This window comes from Dendrobates tinctorius, unplaced genomic scaffold (genome assembly GCF_039654945.1).
Source record: "Dendrobates tinctorius isolate UK_male_01 unplaced genomic scaffold, ASM3965494v1 ptg000099l, whole genome shotgun sequence".
Taxonomy (NCBI): Eukaryota; Metazoa; Chordata; class Amphibia; order Anura; family Dendrobatidae; genus Dendrobates; species Dendrobates tinctorius.
The window spans coordinates 331,272-354,527 of NW_027361767.1; the positions used below are offsets into that span (position 1 = coordinate 331,272).

The following is a 23,256-nucleotide window of genomic DNA, read 5'->3' on the forward strand; positions in this document are numbered from 1 at the left end:
CGCTGTTTGCTTCTTGTTTTTGCAGCGAATAGAAAGTGTGCACATACCTCAAAGAGCGCGACAGTGTTATTGTTGATTGATGGAGGTCTGATCTGGGACTGTGTCGGCAGCTCCCTGTCCTCTCCTCTGGGGGTCTGTATGTAGGGGAGAGAGGACAAAAGCTAAAGGCCCCGTCTCACTAAGCAATCTCGGTAGCGAGATCGCTGCTGAGTCACAACTTTTGACAGTGACTTTCTCCTCTCTCTGCCATTGAAAACATCTGAACGGTCATCAGGGTCCTTAGATCGGAGACCCCTCTCCTATCTATATTTCCCACCCAACCACTGTCTCCGCAACAGATCCCTTAGAAAACAAAAGGATTGGTTGCTGAAATGTAGCTGGCAATGATCTTCTCTCCCCCAACTTTGTCTGTGGAGTTTTGGGGGGTCCTGTTGGAAGATAATATGGACAATCTATGTATCATAGGAATCACTGAACTCTATATTGAGTTTTTGAGAGCTGAAACCAGATACAAGACTGTGTACCTGAGAAGGCCTATGTCCTTGTGTGTTGTCCTTTTGTTTTAGACATAAGATAAAAGTGCATCTGCATACGAAATGAATACTGGCCCTCCAACATAATAGAAGATAAGACACCATAACAAACTATTTAATTCAAAGAATGACAGAGGGCAAAGAGATACTTTCAGCACACTGTTGGGAGGATTAGGAACAGGTATGGGTGTCATTAATGAAGCTGATATCAGTAGTTTAAGGACAAAACTTATAGACATAGCAACTAGCAACCAATAGCAAGAAAGGTTTTGAAGTACAAAGGAAAATCAATGATGTAATTAAAAATTTGCAACAAGATCATGTAAACACTTATATCGGAGTAGCAAAGATTTCAACCAACATTTTAAAGAATTAATGGAAGATACGCTGGCAAGAGGTAGGAATATGTCTTGGGCTCTAGTCTGTACACAAGGACAAATGGAATTATCAACTAACATCAAGCTAGAAGTACAAGCTATTTATGATGGACAATGGCCAAGAGCTTGTTTCTTTCTCCTAAATACCGCCAATGTATCTATAACAACACAACATTGTTATGTAATGGCATCTGTAGCTAGGGGAGCATGGTGCACTCTTAGTGGAGTTACAAAAATTAAGACAACTAACTGGGATTATGGAATTCCTACTATTCCTACTATTGCTAATCTGTCAATTGATCTGAAATACTACACTCCAGTTAATTTGCAAGCCTTAAGCCTAGGAATGGGAAAAGAACTTGGAGAATGGTTGGTTAAATTTAATAGGGATGAATATTTATTGATGAAGCTTAATCAAGAAAAGGCAAATGCCACAATTCTATTACATCATGACCAAAATGAACTAAAGGAAGTTACCCATCTGTTAGAAAATAATGCTAAGGGATACAGTGGGAGGTAATATTTGGTCATTCAAATGCAGCAAATGGCATACTGAATTATTTAATCCACCCGATTGTTATATTGCTTATTGTTTCTGTAATTTTAATCCTTTTACAAGTCTATATGTGCTGTGTTACCCGGGGTACCTATATAGGAAGATTCAGAGCTTAACTGTGAAAGGACAAGCCAATGTCAAAATTGCATCATGTGACACAGATGTACAAATGCCCATTGAATTAAATGAAATTGTAATATGTGAGAACTGTGGCAGAAGAGGGCACAGTAAAAAAGGTTGTTTGATTCCAAAACGAAACCTATAGGTAATTCCTAGTAAGAAATTTGTATCCTATCACAAATTATAAAATTGTTTTCTATATGATTTTTGTGTGATGTAATTATATGTATAATATGATGTATTTTTTTTTCCATGCCTCCTTCAATGTCCTAATAGAAATCAAGCTATAGCAAAGTTATTTTTTTTTCTTCCTTGGAGTGAATGTTGGCAACTAATGAGTGAGTGTATCAAGACTCCTTGCCCTAAGAAGAATCAACTACAGTGGTGAAGAGGATTCTGGATTTGTGGCCTCCTAACAGTTGTGTGTCATTCAGACACAAAGGGGGGTATGTTGGAAGATAACATGGACAATCTATGTATCATAGGAATCACCGAACTCTATATTGAGTGTTTGAGAGCTGAAACCAGATACAAGACTGTGTACCTGAGAAGGCACACAGGGGGTTCTTGTGTGTTGTCCTTTTGTTTTAGACATAGGATAAAAGTGCATCTGCATACGAAATGAATACTGGCCCTCCAACATAATAGAAGATATAGGTGCACACTGTGGAGGTCTTGAATGAATAGCCTCTATCCTGTTTGCGATCTATGGTACCTACATACGTACACAGCTCCTGTGGGTTTCCATTACGAACCAGTGTTCCTGAGATAGACATCCTGTGTCCGGCCTATGGATATGTATATTGATACACAATGTCTGTGGTGTTTGGAGGATAAACTATTGTTCTTCAGATGGACATCTAGTCTTGGCCTAACTGAATACCCTCAGGCCTTTTGACACCAGGACTTTATCCTAAATACAAGGACGCCATCTACAGGAAAATGATGAATACTGCAGCCAATGACAGTGTTCCTATTACTGGAAGATGATTGGATATTTGCCACAGAAGATACCGGAAGAAGGGTGGAGTCATGGGTTGTATGTGGGTGTGAATGTGAATTCTGGGTATAAATGGAGGAAGAATCAAGGCAATTTCTCTCTCTCATTATTGCCATGAAGAACTATTGCTAAGTATACTTGTATTACATAGATATTTGTATTGGTATTTATCTAATTCTAGGACATTGAAGAAAGGTTTTATTGTTATATTATTGTTTGAATTGTCTTATTACTATCTTATTTTACTTGTCATTAAATATCTTTGTCATTCTCCCAAACTTGAGTTATTGATTATATAGGAAATATTCAGGAAGGGAAACCACCTCCAACAGGTCCCCATACACATCAGACTGTCAACCGATAGGGTCTTCCCTAAAATGTAGGGAGTAGAAGTGCTGCATTCCTCATATATTGGTGTAGACGGTGATCTGGATGGATACTTCATTGGATATTTTCTTCCCTAGATAAGTGGTGCCTCTGTCTACGTATCTACATGTACAATATGTATGAAGGAGAAGACATTGGGTGGAAATGTGTCACCAGTATTTCCCCTGCGCCATATTTGCAACTTTTTTTTTTAATTTTTCCGCTGCTCACAACTTTTCTTAAAAAAAAGTGGAACAGGGCAACTCCGGTTCAGGAATTTGCTATAAATTACCCCAGAAATTGGTGTAAATTATAGTGCAAATCTAGGCCAGCTCAAGACTTGGGATCTCCATGCTGAAAATGGAAATCTTTAAAGGGCTGCTCCGGGCAGTAGGGATGCACTGTTACGTGTAGTGCATTTGTCTAGGTGTCACACTCTGCGCCCTGTGGCGTTACACGGAGCCATTTTTGTGTTTTTCTGTGATACATAGACCGTACCTTTCCGGGCTCATTCAGGCTCTCTTGCAGGGCTCCCAGCAGCTGGCTATCTAGCACGTCCAGGCCAATGGTCGCTCCTCTCGGATCTTCTTCTTGGGCTTCGCCTTGCTGTGACAGGACCACTTCTACTTCGCGGTGGTGAGTTTGCTGTGCACAGGTCACTTCTGGTGACATTATGACTTCTGGATCTCGGCATTGTCCCTCGTCTCCTCCCCTCCTTTCTATTCCATGGAAAACCAGTAGCTCTGACTGGGAGATACCAGACTGTAACTGGGAGGTGATTTCTGGAATAATGGGAGTATTGGATAAACCGTGCAGATCTGGGGTTGCATTAAAGGGCGGAGATTTCTGGGAAACTTGTGAATTTGGGTCTTGTTGGTGGGCTGAGATGTTTTGGTTCATACAAGTGTCGGAGGCCTCCTCTGACTCACAGCCATTACTTATCATACGCCTCCCATCCATGAACACGAGGGAGCGATGGTCTGCAGTAACATCTATGGTCTCTGTAATACTGGTGGCCGTCACATCTGTGTCATTAGGACCCTGGACGCTGCTTGCAGTCTTCTCCGTGGCCGTGGGGCTGAGGTTACCTGTGGCCCCAGCACGGACTGGTCCTATGTAGTCAGTGGAGGTCATCTCCACTATTACGTTTCCATCATCATGGTGCTCCCCCTGGTGGCAGCCTGAGGTTGGGAGTACTATAGAGATCGACACTTCAGGATCAGTTGCATTTAGTTGTCTGTCAGCGAGACCCTAAAATAAATGAATAAATTCATTAAAAACCTGAAAGTACTAAATATTATAGGACAGCATGTAATATAACCAGACAGTGCAGGAGGTGACATCGCTGACAGCTTCAGGCTGGACACATTGGGGTCCCTTCTTCTGCTCTATCCTACGCCGGTACTGCTAGTGCAGGCAGAAGCTATACAGCAGGGTATACACACGTGGTCAAAATTGTTGGTTCCCTTTGTTTAATGACAGAAAAACCCACAATGGTCACAGAAATAACTTGAATCTGATAAAAGTAATAACAAATCAAAAATCTATGAAAATGAAGTGAAAGTCAGACATTGCTTTTCAGCCATGCTTCCACAGAATTTAAAAAAATTAAAACTCATGAAATAGGCCTGGACAGAAATGATGGTTCCCTTAAAGAGAATCTGTCACCCACATTTAGTGATATCATATAAAGATATCACCCAATTGTGCGTCCCATAAGGATTCTATTAGGATTTTTTATTCCCCGACCCCGCACCTTTGAGGCATATTTTTTTTATCTTGTTGGGGATGTATGCAAATTGCCGCGGTCCGATGGGCATGGCTTTGTCGCCTCCCCTCCTCGGCTTGCTGCACTTAATCTTCATCTGTGAATATAATGTTGGTTTCCGCATTGTAAAGGCCTCCGGAGCCTGCGCAGTATGCTTTGCCCAACTGTGGGCGGAGCATATAATCGCTACTGCGCATGTATTTTCCAGAGCGATCTATGCCCTGGAAGTGTGTCCTGTAAAGCATACTGCGCAGGCGCTGGAGGCCTTTACAATGCACAAACGTGGAAACCAACGTTATCTGTGATATTCACAGATGAAGATTACGTGCAGCAAGTCAAGGAGGGGAGGGGGGGAGGCGACAAAGCCACGCCCATCAGACCGAACCGCGACGATTTGCATACATCCCCAAGATAAAAAAGGTATTTATGCCTCAAAGGTGCGGGGTCGGGGGGAATAAAAAGCCCTAATAGAATCCTTATGTGACGCACAATTGGTGATATCTTTACATGATATCACTAAATATGGGTGACAGATTCCCTTTAACTTAATATTTTGTTGCACAACCTTTTGAGGCAATCACTGCGATCAAATGATTCCTGTAACTGTCAATGAGACTTCTGCTCCTCTCAACAGGTATTTTGGCCCATTCCTCAAGAGCAAACTGCTCCAGTTGTCTCATGTTTGAAGGTTGCCTTTTCCACACAGCATGTTTCAGCTCTTTCCAAAGATGCTCAATAGGATTTATGTCAGGGCTCATAGAAGGCCACTTCAGAATAGTCCAATGTCTTACTCTTAGCCATTCTTGGGCGTTTTTAGCTGTGTGTCTTGGGTCATTATCCTGTTGCAAGACCCATGACCTGCGACTGAGACCAAGCTTTCTCACACTGGGCAGCACATTCCTCTCTAGAATCCCTTGATAGTCTTGAGATTTCATTGTACCCTGCACAGATTCTAGACACCCTGTGCCAGATGCAGCAAAGCAGCCCCAGAGCATAACAGGGCCTCCTCCATGTCTCACAGTAGGGACAGTGTTCTTTTCTTGATATGCTTCATTTTTCCGTCTGTGAACATAGAGCTGATTTGTATTGCCAAAAAGTTCCATTTTTTGTCTCATCTGTCCATAGGACATTCTCCCAGAAGCTTTGTGGCTTGTCAACATGTAGTTTGGCAAATTCCAGTCTAGCTTTTTTATGATTTTTTTTCAACAATGGTGTCCTCCTTGGTCGTCTCCCATGAAGTCCACTTTGGCTCATACAACGACGTATGGTGCGATCTGACACTGATGTTCCTTGAGCTTTAAGTTCATCTTTAATCTGTTTAGAAGTTTTTCTGGGCTCTTTTGTTACCATTCGTATTATCCGTCTCTTTGATTAGTCAACAATTTTCCTCCTGCGGCCACGTCCAGGGAGGTTGTCTACAGTCCCATGGAGCTTACATTTCTGAATAATATGTGTGTCACTGTAGTCACAGGAACATCAAGCTGCTTGGAGATGGTCTTATAACTTTTACCTGTAACATGTTTGTGTATAATTTTCTTTCTAATTTCCAGAGACAACTCTTTCCTTCGCTTCCTCTGGTCCATGTTGAGTGTGATACACACCATGTCACCAAACAGCACAGTGAGTATCTGTAGCCTCTATACAGGCCACTCACTGATTCCAAGATTGTAGACACCTGTGATGCTAATTAGTGGACACACCGCGATGTAACACGTCACTTTTGTTGCATTATTTTCAGGAGTACCATCATTTCTGTCCAGGCCTATTTCATGACTGTTATTTTTTAAGAATTCTGTGGAAGCATGGCTGAAAAGCAATGTCTGACTTTCATTTGCTCATTTTCATAGATTTTTGATTTATTATTACTTTTGTCAGATTCAAGTTATTTCTGTGACCAGTGTGGGATTTACGAGGGGTACCAACAATTTTGACCACGTGTGTACACTGTGCCCTTGACCTTAGTACATACATATAAGATATTGGGATACTTTCCGGGCATATTCCAGTCTCTTCCCCATTCTGCTGAGGGCCTTCCAGCTTTCTGTCGTGATCTCCTCTGCCATCATCTTCTTTCTCGCAGATCTCCGCAGGCTGAGAAGAGGTTGGTCCTGGAAGCATGGCGCAGCTTTTCGATGTGTTCCTCGATGCTGAGACGGTATCTGAAGAGCAGAAATACAGAAATGACCAGGGAGAGTCAGCACTTATATATGGATTAATGGGTCGACTAAAGGGAACACAACTAAAGGGGAACTCCACTTTTACATTGCCTAGTTTACCACCTTCCACCCTATGATGCTTATATCTGTCATGGAGCAGTTGTGAATGAATGGCGTCGGCGCTGTAGCTGATCCCTGAGTGCCAGCTGCGTTATACAGCCAGCAATGGCCGGGCAAGGTCCAACTGCTGCTGTTTAACCCCTTAAATATCACTACCAATCTTTTGACAGTGGTGCGATCTTTCAAGAGTGGCCATTTGGGCACCAACAGGCTTCCTGATCACGGGTCCCCATTAGCTATGATGGCAGCCAGGGGTTTGCTGAAGCCCCCTCACAGCACAATCTTCATGCGATTGCTTTGGCGACTTTCTTAAAACGTCATGTAGCTCCGTCCGGGGATACTGTGGCGGAGTTTCCGTTACAGTGGGTCAGGCCCGTTTCTGAACGTCCTCGGAAGCCATCTTTTTACACAATATTGGGATGAGATGCTGATATTTGTCCCCATGACACCTCAGCAGCTGCCGTACATAGCCGGCGGGGGAAGGGGTAGTAGCGGACGGCACACAGCGCGGCGCCTTCTGGCCTCACTTTTCTCCTTCCTTTTCCTCTTCATTGCTTCATAAACCTACGAAAAGAAAACCTCAGCAGTAAATCATCTGTCTGGATCCTCCCTCCTCTGCCCAAACACTATGACCGGGGGCAGCCGGTGGAGAGGCCAGATGCCCCCACCGCCAGATTGCCCACAGGTCACTGCATAAATACGTGAAAACTGCAGATCAATATCCGTATTCTCTGCAGAGATGCAATCAGTCACAGGCCCAAAGCCTGAGGCTGCACTACTGAGAAACCAATGGCGGCCACGCTCTAGAGCAGCCCCAGACACGTGACTTGGGGGCACAAAAGTAACGCAGCTCTGCACTAACCGTGGCCCCCTGGTCAGCAGAGAGGGGCCACCGAGAAAGTGATGACTGGCGAGGCTGGTGCACAAAGCTGACCTCCCTATAACACTGTGTATATGGCTGTATATGTGTCAGTGGTTGGACAGACAGCTGAGCGCATTCACACCGGGGGCGCCCCCGCAGAGCCGCGCCTCACTGCTAGTCTGAACGGGCGGATACAAAGAGCCGGCTCTGCCGTGAGAACAAGCCGAGGTTTATTATCCTGGTGCCTTACTGAAGCGAGACTGACTGTGACTCATCTGGGAGGAGCAGTCAGGAGGAGTCGGTGCTGCACAGAGGCCACACTGCCCACAGGCACCGCCCACCTCTCTACCCGCAGCTCTTCCCGCCTTGGCCGACAAACCATCACGTGACGTGTTAAGCTTAGGAAGCCGAAGGGCACCTCGGGAGTTGTAGTTGTGCTGCAGTCACGTGACGCCGGACGCGGAAGTAGTGTTCGGTAAATTCGTACTTGATTGATTTCACCGTGCTAAAGAGGATGAGCGGCTGGAGAGAGGCACGGGGAGAAGGAAAAGGGAAGACGGCGGCGCCGCTACACAAAGGGGTGAGGGGATCAGTATGGAAGGCGTACTGCGTATATACACAGGCACCTACCTGTCATTACCGTATATACACACACGGGCACCTACCTGTCATTACCGTATATACGCACACGGGCACCTACCTGTCATTACCGTATATACACACACGGGCACCTACCTGTCATTACCGTATATACGCACACGGGCACCTACCTGTCATTACCGTATATACACACACGGGCACCTACCTGTCATTACCGTATATACGCACACGGGCACCTACCTGTCATTACCGTATATACGCACACGGGCACCTACCTGTCATTACCGTATATACGCACACGGGCACCTACCTGTCATTACCGTATATACGCACACGGGCATCTACCTGTCATTACCGTATATACTGTACGGGCACCTACCTGTCATTACCGTTTATATACGCACACGGGCACCTACCTGTCATTACCGTATATACGCACACGGGCACCTACCTGTCATTACCGTATATACACACACGGGCACCTACCTGTCATTACCGTATATACGCACACGGGCACCTACCTGTCATTACCGTATATACGCACACGGGCACCTACCTGTCATTACCGTATATACGCACACAGGCACCTACCTGTCATTACCGTATATACTGTACGGGCACCTACCTGTCATTACCGTTTATATACGCACACGGGCACCTACCTGTCATTACCGTATATACGCACACGGGCACCTACCTGTCATTACCGTATATACACACACGGGCACCTACCTGTCATTACCGTATATACGCACACGGGCACCTACCTGTCATTACCGTATATACACACACGGGCACCTACCTGTCATTACCGTAAATACACACACGGGCACCTACCTGTCATTACCGTATATACGCACACGGGCACCTACCTGTCATTACCGTATATACACACACGGGCACCTACCTGTCATTACCGTATATACGCACACGGGCACCTACCTGTCATTACCGTATATACGCACACGGGCACCTACCTGTCATTACCGTATATACACACACGGGCACCTACCTGTCATTACCGTATATACACACACGGGCACCTACCTGTCATTACCGTTTATATACGCACACGGGCACCTACCTGTCATTACCGTATATACGCACACGGGCACCTACCTGTCATTACCGTATATACTCACACGGGCACCTACCTGTCATTACCGTTTATATACGCACACGGGCACCTACCTGTCATTACCGTTTATATACGCACACGGGCACCTACCTGTCATTACCATATATACTGTACGGGCACCTACCTGTCATTACCGTTTATATACGCACACGGGCACCTACCTGTCATTACCGTATATACACACACGGGCACCTACCTGTCATTACCGTATATACACACACGGGCACCTACCTGTCATTACCGTATATACACACACGGGCACCTACCTGTCATTACCGTATATACACGGGCACCTACCTGTCATTACCGTATATACGCACACGGGCACCTACCTGTCATTACCGTATATACGCACACGGGCACCTACCTGTCATTACCGTATATACACACACGGGCACCTACCTGTCATTACCGTTTATATACGCACACGGGCACCTACCTGTCATTACCGTATATACACACACGGGCACCTACCTGTCATTACCGTATATACACAGGCACCTACCTGTCATTACCGTATATACACACACGGGCACCTACCTGTCATTACCGTATATACACACACGGGCACCTACCTGTCATTACCGTATATACACAGGCACCTACCTGTCATTACCGTATATACGCACACGGGCACCTACCTGTCATTACCGTATATACACGGGCACCTACCTGTCATTACCGTATATACACGGGCACCTACCTGTCATTACCGTATATACACACACGGGCACCTACCTGTCATTACCGTATATACACACACGGGCACCTACCTGTCATTACCGTATATACACGGGCACCTACCTGTCATTACCGTATATACGCACACGGGCACCTACCTGTCATTACCGTATATACGCACACTGGCACCTACCTGTCATTACCGTATATACGCACACGGGCACCTACCTGTCATTACCGTTTATATACGCACACGGACACCTACCTGTCATTACCGTATATACTGTACGGGCACCTACCTGTCATTACCGTATATACACACACGGGCACCTACCTGTCATTACCGCATATACACACACGGGCACCTACCTGTCATTACCGTATATACTGTACGGGCACCTACCTGTCATTACCGTTTATATACGCACACGGGCACCTACCTGTCATTACCGTATATACTGTACGGGCACCTACCTGTCATTACCGTATATACACACACGGGCACCTACCTGTCATTACCGTATATACACACACGGGCACCTACCTGTCATTACCGTATATACGCACACAGGCACCTACCTGTCATTACCGTATATACGCACACAGGCACCTACCTGTCATTACCGTATATACACACACGGGCACCTACCTGTCATTACCGTATATACGCACACAGGCACCTATCTGTCATTACCGTATATACTGTACGGGCACCTACCTGTCATTACCGTATATACACACACGGGCACCTACCTGTCATTACCGTATATACACACACGGGCACCTACCTGTCATTACCGTATATACACACACAGGCACCTATCTGTCATTACCGTATATACTGTACGGGCACCTACCTGTCATTACCGTATATACACACACGGGCACCTACCTGTCATTACCGTATACACACACACGGGCACCTATCTGTCATTACCGTATATACTGTACGGGCACCTACCTGTCATTACCGTATATACACACACGGGCACCTACCTGTCATTACCGTATATACAGACACGGGCACCTACCTGTCATTACCGTATATACACACACGGGCACCTACCTGTCATTACCGTATATACGCACACGGGCACCTATCTGTCATTACCGTATATACTGTACGGGCACCTATCTGTCATTACCGTATATACTGTACGGGCACCTACCTGTCATTACCGTATATACACACACGGGCACCTACCTGTCATTACCGTATATACGCACACGGGCACCTACCTGTCATTACCGTATATACGCACACGGGCACCTACCTGTCATTACCGTGTATACACACACGGGCACCTACCTGTCATTACCGTATATACACACACGGGCACCTACCTGTCATTACCGTATATACACACACGGGCACCTACCTGTCATTACCGTATATACGCACACGGGCACCTATCTGTCATTACCGTATATACTGTACGGGCACCTACCTGTCATTACCGTATATACGCACACGGGCACCTACCTGTCATTACCGTATATACACACACGGGCACCTACCTGTCATTACCGTATATACTGTACGGGCACCTACCTGTCATTACCGTATATACGCACACGGGCACCTACCTGTCATTACCGTATATACGCACACGGGCACCTACCTGTCATTACCGTATATACGCACACGGGCACCTATCTGTCATTACCGTATATACTGTACGGGCACCTACCTGTCATTACCGTATATACGCACACGGGCACCTACCTGTCATTACCGTATATACGCACACGGGCACCTACCTGTCATTACCGTATATACGCACACGGGCACCTACCTGTCATTACCGTATATACTGTACGGGCACCTACCTGTCATTACCGTATATACGCACACGGGCACCTACCTGTCATTACCGTATATACGCACACGGGCACCTACCTGTCATTACCGTATATACTGTACGGGCACCTACCTGTCATTACCGTATATACGCACACGGGCACCTACCTGTCATTACCGTATATACGCACACGGGCACCTACCTGTCATTACCGTATATACGCACACGGGCACCTATCTGTCATTACCGTATATACTGTACGGGCACCTACCTGTCATTACCGTATATACGCACACGGGCACCTACCTGTCATTACCGTATATACGCACACGGGCACCTACCTGTCATTACCGTATATACGCACACGGGCACCTACCTGTCATTACCGTATATACTGTACGGGCACCTACCTGTCAGTGCTGTGTTTTCCCTCACGTCCTGTATCATGTGATATCACCGTTCTTGCCCTTCGCTGTGTCTGCTCCCTCAGGCCCCGTTCCTCCTCGGTTTTCCAGATGCTGGAGACTCAGATGATGACGGAAGTCTGGAAGCCGAGCTTATGGCCATCACTGGGGCGAACAAAGCTGCACGGAAGGAGAAGTCCAAAGGAAAAAGTGAGTAATGGGCGATTTCCTGCACATGTCCTATGATAGTTCTGTTCGTCCAGCGGCAACACATTGGGTCCAGGAGAACTTGGAGCGTTGGACTGTAACTCCCAACTTGTCGGGGAGTCACATGTATGTTCGGACCGTGCTCAGTAATCACAGACTGTCGTGTAACTTGTACAAGGATATGCTGTCCCCAGTTTTCATTAATGGTTTGCCCCCCCCTCCGTTCTCCCTCCAGCCCCCCTCCCTATGGAGCATATTGAGCGCATGGCCGCCCTCTGTATGCAGGATGTGGACGAGGACATTGATGACGACATGAATGACGATGAAGACTTGATGGTGAGTCCAGAGTCCTGGCCATACACATCAGAGAGCTGTCAGTCGAGCTCAGTGGAGAGGGGAGCGAGTACTCAGCCGGCAGCCCTCATGGAGGGCGTACAATGGGATTCATGTGCGGGGATTGTTACCTTCGCAGATCTGACCATCAGCTCTCTGTGTCATCGACAGGCAGAACTAAATGAGGTCCTGGGAGAGGAGGACGAAGAACCGAAAGTGACAACTCCCCCCTCACAGGTATAAATGTTCAGTGCTCGTGCCAACCCCAAAAATCCTGTTGCACCTAGTGCTAACTTGTGGTGGTCTTTTGTGTCCCCCTTAGGCTGCGCCTGCTTTAGCGGGCAGCATGGAGGGCACGGTGCTGGACCGTCTGTCCATGTACAAGGAAGCACTGAGTAATGCCAAGCAGGCCGGAGAAGGAAGCAAAGTCCGGAGATACGAGCGCGGCGTGAAGGTGCGCTGCCCTGCCGTTAGTGCCCCCTCGTACCCTCTGCCCGACATTCCCTCACCCTCTCTCTATCTACCAGACTCTGGAGGACATGCTGCGTACGGTCAAGAAGGGCGGCTCAGTGGCCACAGAAGATATCCCACCTCCGGTGGCAGTCGGCAAAAACCCCAGTGCTCCCGCAATCCAACCAAGTGTCGTCATCACGCCGGACCCCCCCGCTGTGAACGGAATACCAGCAAAGACCCCTCCGCCGGTGGCCATCAAACCTCAGAGCTTTCTGCAGCCTGTGACCATCGCTGCCCCCATCACCTCGTCTGCCCCAGCCACGCCAAGCCCAGGTAACCAGCGGAGAGTATGTCCCCATAGTACAGGGGCAACCTCACGATGGGCCGCGTGTAACGGGGTCACTCTATCCTCGCAGCATCGGATGAGAACAAGACACGAGTGATGGATCTGCAGAGAGAATATAAACTGGCGGCCATTCAAAGCAAGCAGCAGGGTGACACCGAGCAGGCCACCAAGTATTACCGCGTGGCCAAGGTAAGTACACCCGCCTCTGGGAAAGCTGGGTGCGCCCACTGTACCGAGTGTCACCCAGCTTTCCCGAAGTCTGTCCCTAATGGCAGCCATATTGCTTGTTGCCCAACTTTCATCCCCGTCCTCCTTCCTACAGTCTCTGGATCTCATGTTGTCTGCATTAGATTCTGGAAAGATGGTGGAGCTGGACAGTCTCCCCCCTCCACCAGGTGAGTCCCCATTATTAGTTAAAAAGGCATCCTTTTTTTCCCCCAAAACAGCGCCACACCCGTCTGCTGGTTGTGACCGGTATTGCACCTCCGATCCATTTAAGTGAATAGGACTAAGCTGCAATAGATAGGCATGGCGCTGGTATTGTAAGACTGCAGCCATATCACGGACAACCCGTTTAAGTATAATGGACGAGTGTTTCTATTCACTGACAGCTATCCCGTCATATTAGTCTATTGTGGGATTATATTTTCATTTGTATTTTTTCACCCCACAGTCCAGTTGGCCCCAAATAAAACGACAACACCTCAATCTCCAGTGAGCGCAGACCCTTCCCCGTCCTCTGGTGAGTTGTACGCCCCCTGCTGGATATACTGGTCACACTGACTGACGGATGCTGTCACATATCATCCGTGATGGCCAAGCTCCACCAGCCCACCAGGGACAATTTATACCTACGAGTTTAGATGTGAAGGTCCTTATGGACTGAGGAATGGCCGTTCTGTTCCAGGTTTGCCCCCTCCTCCTCGGGACACCTTGGAGGCCCTGCAGCAGAGGATGGACCGGTACCGCAGCGCTGCCGAGCAGGCAAAAGCCAAAGGAGACGACCGCAAGGCGCGGATGCACGAACGCATTGTGAAGGTGCATCGCGGGGGTCATGGCTGTCTATAAATCGGGGATAACGTTCTGCAACTTTCTCTGCATCTCCGTTCATCAGCATTTTTATATCAAGATCTCTGCTTGCTGGCGGTGAATGCAGCCATTGTTGTCTACCTGGATCCAATACTACTCCCTGGGCTGTGATAATTATTGGGGCTGGGCAGGTTTTCCAGGCCCTTTGTCTTCACTGACAGCAAGCAGAGATCTTGAAAATGGTTGAGACATTGAGCCACAAAGTGTATGAGTCCGATTTCTGCTCCTAAGAAGCTTTGTATTGTCTCTTGCCTCCCCACAGCAATACCAAGATGCCGTCCGGAGCTACAAGGCTGGGAAGCAAGTCAATCTGGCCGAGTTACCTGTGCCCCCAGGTCTGTAGGGGTCACCGCTGGCCAATCCCCCATATTTCTTATTTTTCCGTGTGCTTCTCACAATTTAGCCCCTGTTCACGTGTGACCAGCAGCATATTTGTGACTTCACAGCTTGTCCTCCATACTTTACCATTTTGCTCCCTGTTCTTTAGGCTTCCCACCAATACAAGGATCTGACGCCGTCCCCCAGGAGCAAAGTCTGGTCGGTGTGCTGGAAACGGCCATGAAGCTGGCCAATCAGCAGGACGGAGATGGCGATGACGACGATGATGATGATGACGAGGAGCAAAAGAAAGGGCCCGCTATAGCGCCAAAGGTTAACGTCATGTGCTTAAAGGGGTCCTTCTAGTGGTAGCAGCGGAGACCCCCTTTATGAAACGATAGATTATATAGACCCCACCATGACTCCGGGTTTCCTTACAGCCTGTCGCTCGCCCAGGACCTGGGTCTACTCTGCAGCCGGCTGCACCCAAACCGTCTCCCCCCAAGAGTCCCAAATTGTCCGGAAAAGGTGCGTTTCTAGTCCAGGACCCTGCCTGAAAATCCGGCACTTATCTGATCCATCAATGCTGGATTAAAGGTATTTTACTGAAATTTTTTTTTTCTTTCTTCTCTCCTCCACTCTCTGTTTTGGGTCTCGCTCCTCTTTTCGTAGCTCAGCAGCAGCTTCAGTTTTTAGAAGGAAGAAAGAAGCAGCTTCTGACGGCCGCCCTCCGCTCCAAGCAGCACAAAGACATGGAGGGGGCTAAAATGTACCTGCGACAATCCAAGGGCCTGGACCCCATGATCGAGGCTGCCCGGGGAGGCCTGCCGGTAGATATCACTAAGGTAAAGAGTTGGTGTGGTCAGAGTTCTGTCAACCGCCCCAACACACACATTGGAGCTGAGTTGTCACGGTTTTCTTCAGGTCCCTCCGGCTCCGGTAAACCAGGACGATTTCACCCTGGACCGGCAGAGTAAAGGGCGGAGCAGTGAGAAGTATGCCAAGCTGATGGAGCAGCTAAAGAAACAGCACGAGGTAGGACCACTGTATAGTGGGAGCGACCCACCTGCGGGCCGTCTGTGTGTCAGGAGCAGCAGAAAGGCCGCGGGGCTGTCTGTGTGTCAGCAGGGGCCTGCCCGCGGTTCAGGCCGCGTGCCAGGAGGGGGCTGCTCCCATGAGGCCTTCTGGACGTCTTGGAGATGATCTGACCAAGTCATCCACACATCACCATTTTTCCCATGTTGCACGGGCCGATCATTCACTGCCTTATGTCCCCTCCCTGACAGGCGCCATTGTCAGGTAGTCCGTGTTTGGCCGACTAATGCAGATTCTCTGGTTATCGATGATTTTCCTCCTTTCCTCTCAGATGTCAATGTCGTATTCTCAGCAGTTCACTCATCTGGGAAACATCACGGAGACGGCAAAGTGAGTACACCCCGATTTCTTACCCCTCATGTTCTCCGGATATCTCCCAGGGCCGTGCACTCCCTTTTGACTTACTCTCCCTGCTTCCTTCACACTTTATTTCCCCCCCCATTATAAACTCTTTATCTTCAGATACGAGAAGCTAGCGGAGGAGTGTATGAAGTACATAGAGACAGTGAAGCAGGCGCATTCTCGGGGGCTCCCGGTGCCGCACTGTCACTACGAGGAGCGGACCATCAGTGTCGTCAAGTGAGTAAGTCTATGCCGAGCAGTAATGTGTATGTATCCACTCCTGACTCGTGTCTGTCCCCCCGCAGGATATTTCCAGAACTGACCAATTCTGACCTGGTGTTATATGTGAATAAGGCCGTGAATTTACCCACAGGTGGGTCCTGTCGTCCTCCCATCTGTCCACTCTTCATCCATCTACGCTTTCAGCTGATAAGTGTTTTCTTACAGGGTCGTCGCCCAGTGACATGGACACTTACGTGCGCTTTGAGTTTGCTTATCCCAGTCTGGTAAGAGGAGCTGATCACACACAGATTCACCGCCTCATAAAGTAATAACCATCATCGGATACAAAACATCTCTACTCTCATCATTGCAGGAGGAAGCGCAGAGAGATAAAACCAGCGTCATCAAAGGGACCAACTCTCCAGGTGCGTTGGGGCGAGGGGCATATCGCGCTTATGTCACACGTCTGCGTCCCCCGACTCACTGGATCTTCTCTGTCTCCAGTCTATAAAGAGAAGTTCAACCTGCAGATAAATCGCAACCACCGTGGCCTGAAGAGGGCGATACAAGCGAAGGGGATCAAATTCGAAGTCATCCAGAAGGGGTAAATGAGGGGCGATAAGCTGCCAGGAGAGAGGGTTTTGCACTCTGTATTAATGCCATGCTGTGTATACAGGGGGCTATTTAAGAACGACCGTACTTTGGGAACGGCACATCTCAAATTGGAGACTTTAGAGAGCAACTGTGAGATCCGGGACATCCTGGAGGTAATTTACTTACATTATCTTCCTCCTCCTCCGCACTGCCCTATAGTTATTACGTCCTTCTTGGTGCCGCACTGGAAGCATTTCCTCCTCGGTACCGGCCTAGAGGTATTGCCGCCTCGTCCTCCTTGGTACCGCCCTGGAGGTATTGCCGCCTCGTCCTCCTCGGTACCGGCCTAGAGGTATTGCCGCCTCGTCCTCCTCGGTACCGCCCTGGAGGTATTGCCGCCTCGTCCTCCTCGGTACCGCCCTGGAGGTATTGCCGCTTCGTCCTCCTCGGTACCACCCTGGAGGTAGTGTCGCCTCCCTTTTGCTTTTTCCACCATTTAGACGTATAGATTTTTACTTGCTCGCCTCCATCCTATCACATTCCTTCTTTCTTCCAGGTGATGGAGGGCCGCAGACCCACTGGGGGAAAACTAGAGGTGTGCGTCCGAATACGTGAACCCTTCACGTCTCAGCAACTGAGCAGCAGCACGGAAAAGTGGCTGGTCATAGATCCCATCACCCTTCCTCCGGTACTTACGCTGATGTCTTACTCCCAATCACCCACCCATTGGCACCCAGCTTTCCTGGATTATTTGGAGGGGGACAGTAACACCTCTTGTATTTTACAGGCTTCAGTTTCAAAGCCCAAACAGCCAACCCCAATGAAATCTCCTTCCAGTAGGTGGGTGCAGTGGGCACGTGATTGGCATGACTAGTGATGTTTTACTCTCTGTACCCTACCTTTAACACCCCCGTCCTTGTATTTCAGCCCCCAGACCCTCCATTGTCTGAGTGTCTTGGCGTTTGAGAAGGAGAAGCTGGAGAAGAAGGCGAGTATAACTGCACCTCTCCCTACAGACCTCATTCTCATCCGTATCCTCTGATCCCAATCTTGTCTTCTCCCCCAGATTGTCGCCTACAGACAGCAGCACCGCACTCCTCCTGATGACCTCATAGCACTGCTTAATGATGTCACTCAGCGCAGCCAGCAACAGGTGCTGCAGCTCCGTCAGGGAGGACCTGCCATCCGCACCGGTGAGAACCACGGCAGTGGGGGGGCGAACCAGGCTCTCTCCGCTCCCTGAAGGTTGTGTATTCAGGCAACCGTACACCTACAAATGCCCCTTACACCTGCCGAAATTTGTGGCTTTGCCTCGGTTACTGTAGCATTACTCTACAGGGATCCTCAGACATCACGTCCTGCACCCCTCATAGCTTCACTACTGCTCAGAGAAGACCCTAATAAGTGACACCATGTCACAGGGCTCCCTTCGTAGGTCTCACATGTCATGAGACTTTATGGGGTTGCACCTGTCAGTCTTTTTGCATCACTTTGTATTTCTCGCTCCTTTCAGAATATGTACGGCAGCTAGAACGCTACTTGCAGTTTTACTCCGATTCTGCTCGGCGTCTCGGTCAAGAGGGCAACAGGGTAAGTGAGCGACTGTCCTGTGCATGGATGTGGGGTACAGATCGGGCTCGAGGCTCCTATGGAGGCAGCTAGGAGTTTATAGAACTTGTCCCTCAAGGACTCGAACTGAAGAGAAATAATGATATATTCCAGAACATGCGGAATGACAGAAGCAATCTCCCAAAGAAGGGGGTGAATGTGGCGCCATGTGTGTAGGTAGAGAGAATATACAGCCACGTGCTGCTCTAAAGATCGGCATCCCATCATGTCACCCATTTCTGTTCACTTTCATAGGAAGCGGCAAAAGAGGCTTTATACAAGAGGAACCTTGTAGGCAACGAGGTGGGTATTTGGCGGTCGCCGAGCAATGTTTGACAGTCGAGTAAAATGATTCTGAGGACCTTGGTTCAGTAGCCATGTTAGTACTTTGTGGCCACCGATGAGATCGCTGTGAGCCTCCTTTCACTCCCCGGCTCCTCTTCTGGTCAGTTGCCTGGGGCCATGTCATCTGTGCCTCCAACCATGTCCTACAAATGAGAAGAGGCGCCCGGGATTCCGGCGGGTCACATGGCTTTCGTCTGTTGGCCACGGACTACAGACATGGACTAGGGTCCTGCCTTAATAGTGATTTTTCTCTTCTTGTCCTCCTCAGCTGCAGAAAATGTCCAGATGAAGATTGTTGCGGATGTGGATGACTCACGCCCGTAAGGGGCTCTCTCGCCAGTAGGGGGCTCTCACTCCGGGAGCTTATCTTGCCCTTAAGGAGCTCTCTCTTTGGGGGCTCTCTTGTTCATAGGCTCTCACCCCATGAGGCTCCTGCAGATGTTTACATACCCCCCCTCCCCCACATACACTCCTATAGAAGTTGGGGACCAGTGCCTTATCCCTCCGAGCACACACTACGTTGGCCCGCCATCATCTTCGGTGACAATCAGACCTCTCCAGCACTTTCTTACCGCTCGGCTGCACTAGTGAGCGTGCAGGGTTGTGTGAGCGCGCGCATCGTTGTCATCCCCCCTAATACCACACTGCTGTGTCTGCCTGTACCAGACCCGTCCACACTACACGAGAACGGTGCGAGCGCTCATCCCCCACCTGTCTGTCAGCTTTTTATGTGTAAATTGATACGATACATGATCATGTAGCTGCTGCTAAGAATAGTAATAAAGACATAAAACCAATATGGCAGCCGTCATACGTCATCACCGCTCTGAATCTGTGGGCATCATTGTACCAATGCCATGTTTGTGCCCCCTCTGCCTCTGTCCTATCTTTTGTCCTAAGTCTGATCTTGCAGCTGAGCTCCATTTAATTTCTTTAGGTTGAGTTGCAATGCCAGATGTAGCCTAGGAAGGATGGTGGCGCTATTTCTAGATGAAATGAAAAAGTTGTGTTTTTTTTTTTACATTTCAATTCTTGAATAATAAAACCTTTTAGGGGTTTGATCACAGGTTATAGAAGATAACATTAGGTGCACAATTATCCTTTTTTATTTTGCTTTATGTCTTATGACTGTCTTTACGTCCTCTATAACTTACCCCACATCAAGTGCAGGATGAATGGCACGTTCATAAGCTACATCAGCGAAGTGCAGGAAGGTTCCCATCACACTTAGCGCATCGTATAGAGAACGTACGCGGCTATGACCTCAGAAGGCGGCCATTTATACGCGGTCATGTCCTCACAAGACAGCTATATCGCTGCCAGACCGGTATCTCCTAGTCTTTTACCAGGTGGCTGACTACACCGGCACCATAACCCTTCATATGGAGCCATGTATGCAAGGAGGAAGCGATACTCCCTAGTGCCACCTATGGGGGCTCTCCTGTCTAGAGTTTGTTTTTGTTTTTTTGGCATCTTGACCATTTTGTCGCTTGTCCCCTATATACTGCAGTCCTCCTCAGTATACAGTGAACCCAGCAGAGTGCTGTTCGCTTCACCTGAGAGTCCTGGGGGGACTGAGCTCTGCCCAGACACCACTGATCTTGCATTTCTCACTGGCCAGGCCTGGTATACCTCTATATATCCCAGGACTTACAGGTAGTACCCCTATAGCTGGCACTAGATAACATGGATTCTCTGGTTCTGGCGCCGTCACAATATCATCACTTTCTAATAATCGACTTTCTCTAGTCTCCGCCATATCGCTACTCTGCACAGTCCCATATACCGCACCAGTGAAGACCCCTGCACCGTGCCCAATACTGTTGTCATGAATACTATGCATTGTGCAGCTACTGTATATGCCACGATCGACTCATTAAGTAAATAAATTATATATAACACTGTGCATGGTCACATCAGCCGCCAGGAGGGTGGGAGAAGGTCCAGTATGGTGCCTGTAGACCACCATCAAGGTATTGCAAGAATAACAAAACAGCCCTACAAAAACCTGTATATTGCAGCGTCTGGATGGATACATAACCCCCTTATCCTCTAGGGATATTGCCCTCATCAGGATCAGATCACTACACCCTTCTGGGGGGGCGCGTCACATCTCAGCTGCGTCTTATATGGGGGGACGTGTCCTGACTCCAGCTCTACCATGTCTATTTGGGGAGATACATTTCGGCTCCAGCTCTGCCACGTCAATATGGTGAGATGCGTCCGGGCTCTAGCTCTGCTATATCTATATGGGGGGACGTGTCCCGGCTCCAGCTCTGCTCCATTTATATGGGGGGACGTCTCCTAGCTCTGCTATATCTATATGGGGGGATGCGTCCTGGCTCCTTCCTTTCCCTTTTGCAGCAGCCTCCTGCCACTGGTCGCTTCAGTTCATTTCGTCATCCTCTGTTGCCCTCTAATAGTTACATTTCCCCCTTTTTTTTAGATTCATGCATTGTTTCTCCTCATCCCATATGTCACATCCATAGTTTTCGATGTATGGATGTGAATAAGGCGCACTACAATATCAGTTTAGGTATATGGGTGCTCCATCATCTATGGAGAAAGTAATGTCAGAAGGAAGAGAATCCCAAGACGTGCACCTAATGCTGCAATAAAACAAGGTGCAATGTAACAGCAGCCCAGGAAATTACAATAAACCACAATAATAATAATCAACCACACTAATAATGGCCAATATCATATGATGAAAAAATGGTAATGATGCAGAATTTAGTGCGCAGTCATTGGACAGAGCTGAACACGTAATGAACGATAAGTGATTGGCTCAGCGGCCCGTCCTGCAAGGAGTTCTGACCAATCAGTGCATGGGAAGGAAGAGTCTCCATGGTAACCAGCTGGACACTGTGACTTGCTGCTAATGATTTGTAGGAATTCGTCAGGGTAGACAGTAGGTGACTGACTTGCCTCTATATAGGGGCAAATTAGTGCTAGTCAGTGATGGTTCATAATAATGTGTGTCCAAGGGAGCCCCCATAACGGTGTGCCGCAAAAATTCTCTTCTCCACGACTTGCTCCTCCACATCGCCGCTCCTTTACAGCAACTTCTCCACGACAACGCACCTACTGATGCCGAGAACACCACTGCTGCTCCTGCTACTTCACCGCTGCTGATCCCGCCGTGCCCACAGCTCCCGCGTCACCATGCCCGCTCCTAGACTGCGCTACATCACCGGTATTTTTACTTTTTTTTTCCACAGGTGCAGTTCCTTTAATTTTTCAACTTCGGCGGATCCGTACATCCGCCGATCCGATGCCTTCCGTTCCTGTCAGTCCGCCTGCGGATCCGTTTTCCGCTATTTTGGCGGATTCGGACTGACAGGAAAAACTGAAGTGTGAAACAGGCCTTATCAGTCTTAATAAAAGTGTATTTTTTTGTAGCAGCATTATGTGCACGTCTTACATGTACTGGGCTTTCTCTTCATTCTGACCTCCATAGATTTCAGGAATTGATGGCTGTGGTTGGTGGCGCGTTACTTTCAGGATCGTCCCTCTTTGTGACCCATTACTGTCCCTTCAACGTGTGTCTAGAAGTTGGCGCTTCATCTGATCATGGAGCTTTCTGACACCTTTCTGCTCCGATTTCCTGGAGGGTTTTGCGTTTCCCAGGAACCTGAATATTCCAGAAGAATTATTATGGGGTCTCTAAGGCTGGCACACCGTTGTGGGGGCTCCCTTGGACACACATTATTATGGGGCCTCTATGGCTGGCACACTTATGGGGTCTCTCTTGGACACACATTATTATGGGGCCTCTGTGACAAGCACACTTATGGGGGCTCCCTTGAACACACACTATA

The 23,256-nt window shown here is 48.3% G+C and overlaps 2 protein-coding genes and 1 long non-coding RNA gene across 5 annotated transcripts in view; 1 reads left to right on the forward strand and 2 right to left on the reverse strand.

Moving 5' to 3' along the window:
* The window catches only part of BRME1 (break repair meiotic recombinase recruitment factor 1), a 55,425-nt gene extending 51,227 nt beyond the window's left edge, over positions 1-4,198 (reverse strand). The window contains exons 1-2 of one of the 2 annotated variants that reach the window (XM_073587344.1): positions 3,451-4,198; positions 48-134 (exon numbers count right to left, since the gene is read on the reverse strand). In XM_073587344.1, the coding sequence (XP_073443445.1) occupies positions 48-134; positions 3,451-4,086 (723 nt within the window). In that variant the 5' untranslated portion in view covers positions 4,087-4,198. The remainder of the gene's footprint in view (positions 1-47; positions 135-3,450) is intronic. The other variant, XM_073587345.1, reaches the window with a different exon arrangement.
* Positions 4,199-6,563: 2,365 nt separating this feature from the next.
* On the reverse strand, positions 6,564-8,229 carry LOC141099214 (uncharacterized). Its single transcript, XR_012234456.1, has 3 exons — positions 8,109-8,229; positions 7,524-7,560; positions 6,564-6,879 (listed from the first exon to the last, which is right to left on the reverse strand). It is a non-coding gene; the product is annotated as an uncharacterized lncRNA (long non-coding RNA).
* Positions 7,897-20,232, forward strand: CC2D1A (coiled-coil and C2 domain containing 1A). Of its 2 annotated transcripts, XM_073587346.1 has the most exons (29): positions 7,898-8,438; positions 12,570-12,693; positions 12,926-13,026; positions 13,195-13,260; positions 13,346-13,477; positions 13,551-13,809; positions 13,893-14,011; positions 14,145-14,217; positions 14,496-14,564; positions 14,730-14,860; positions 15,174-15,246; positions 15,399-15,562; positions 15,670-15,757; positions 15,902-16,074; positions 16,154-16,264; positions 16,596-16,654; positions 16,787-16,903; positions 16,972-17,039; positions 17,114-17,172; positions 17,262-17,313; positions 17,393-17,492; positions 17,565-17,655; positions 18,039-18,170; positions 18,270-18,322; positions 18,410-18,470; positions 18,549-18,675; positions 18,996-19,072; positions 19,346-19,393; positions 19,704-20,232. In XM_073587346.1, the coding sequence occupies exons 1-29, from the start codon at positions 8,373-8,375 to the stop codon at positions 19,722-19,724; spliced, it is 2,814 nt and encodes a 937-aa protein (XP_073443447.1). In that variant the 5' UTR covers positions 7,898-8,372; the 3' UTR covers positions 19,725-20,232. The 2 variants fall into 2 exon arrangements, with proteins under 2 accessions (XP_073443449.1, XP_073443447.1); XM_073587348.1 differs by lacking the exons at positions 18,270-18,322; positions 18,996-19,072; positions 19,346-19,393; positions 19,704-20,232 and having other exon boundaries at positions 7,897-8,438.
* The last annotated feature ends 3,024 nt before the right edge of the window (positions 20,233-23,256 follow it).

Excerpts from the sequence above, each read along its gene's own strand:
- CC2D1A (XM_073587346.1), top strand. The coding sequence starts at position 8,373 with ATGAGCGGCTGGAGAGAGGCACGGGGAGAAGGAAAAGGGAAGACGGCG. Across the intron at positions 8,439-12,569 it reads CGGCGCCGCTACACAAAGGG|GCCCCGTTCCTCCTCGGTTT; the intron begins GTGAGGGGATCA and ends CTGCTCCCTCAG. Across the intron at positions 13,261-13,345 it reads TGACAACTCCCCCCTCACAG|GCTGCGCCTGCTTTAGCGGG; the intron begins GTATAAATGTTC and ends TGTCCCCCTTAG.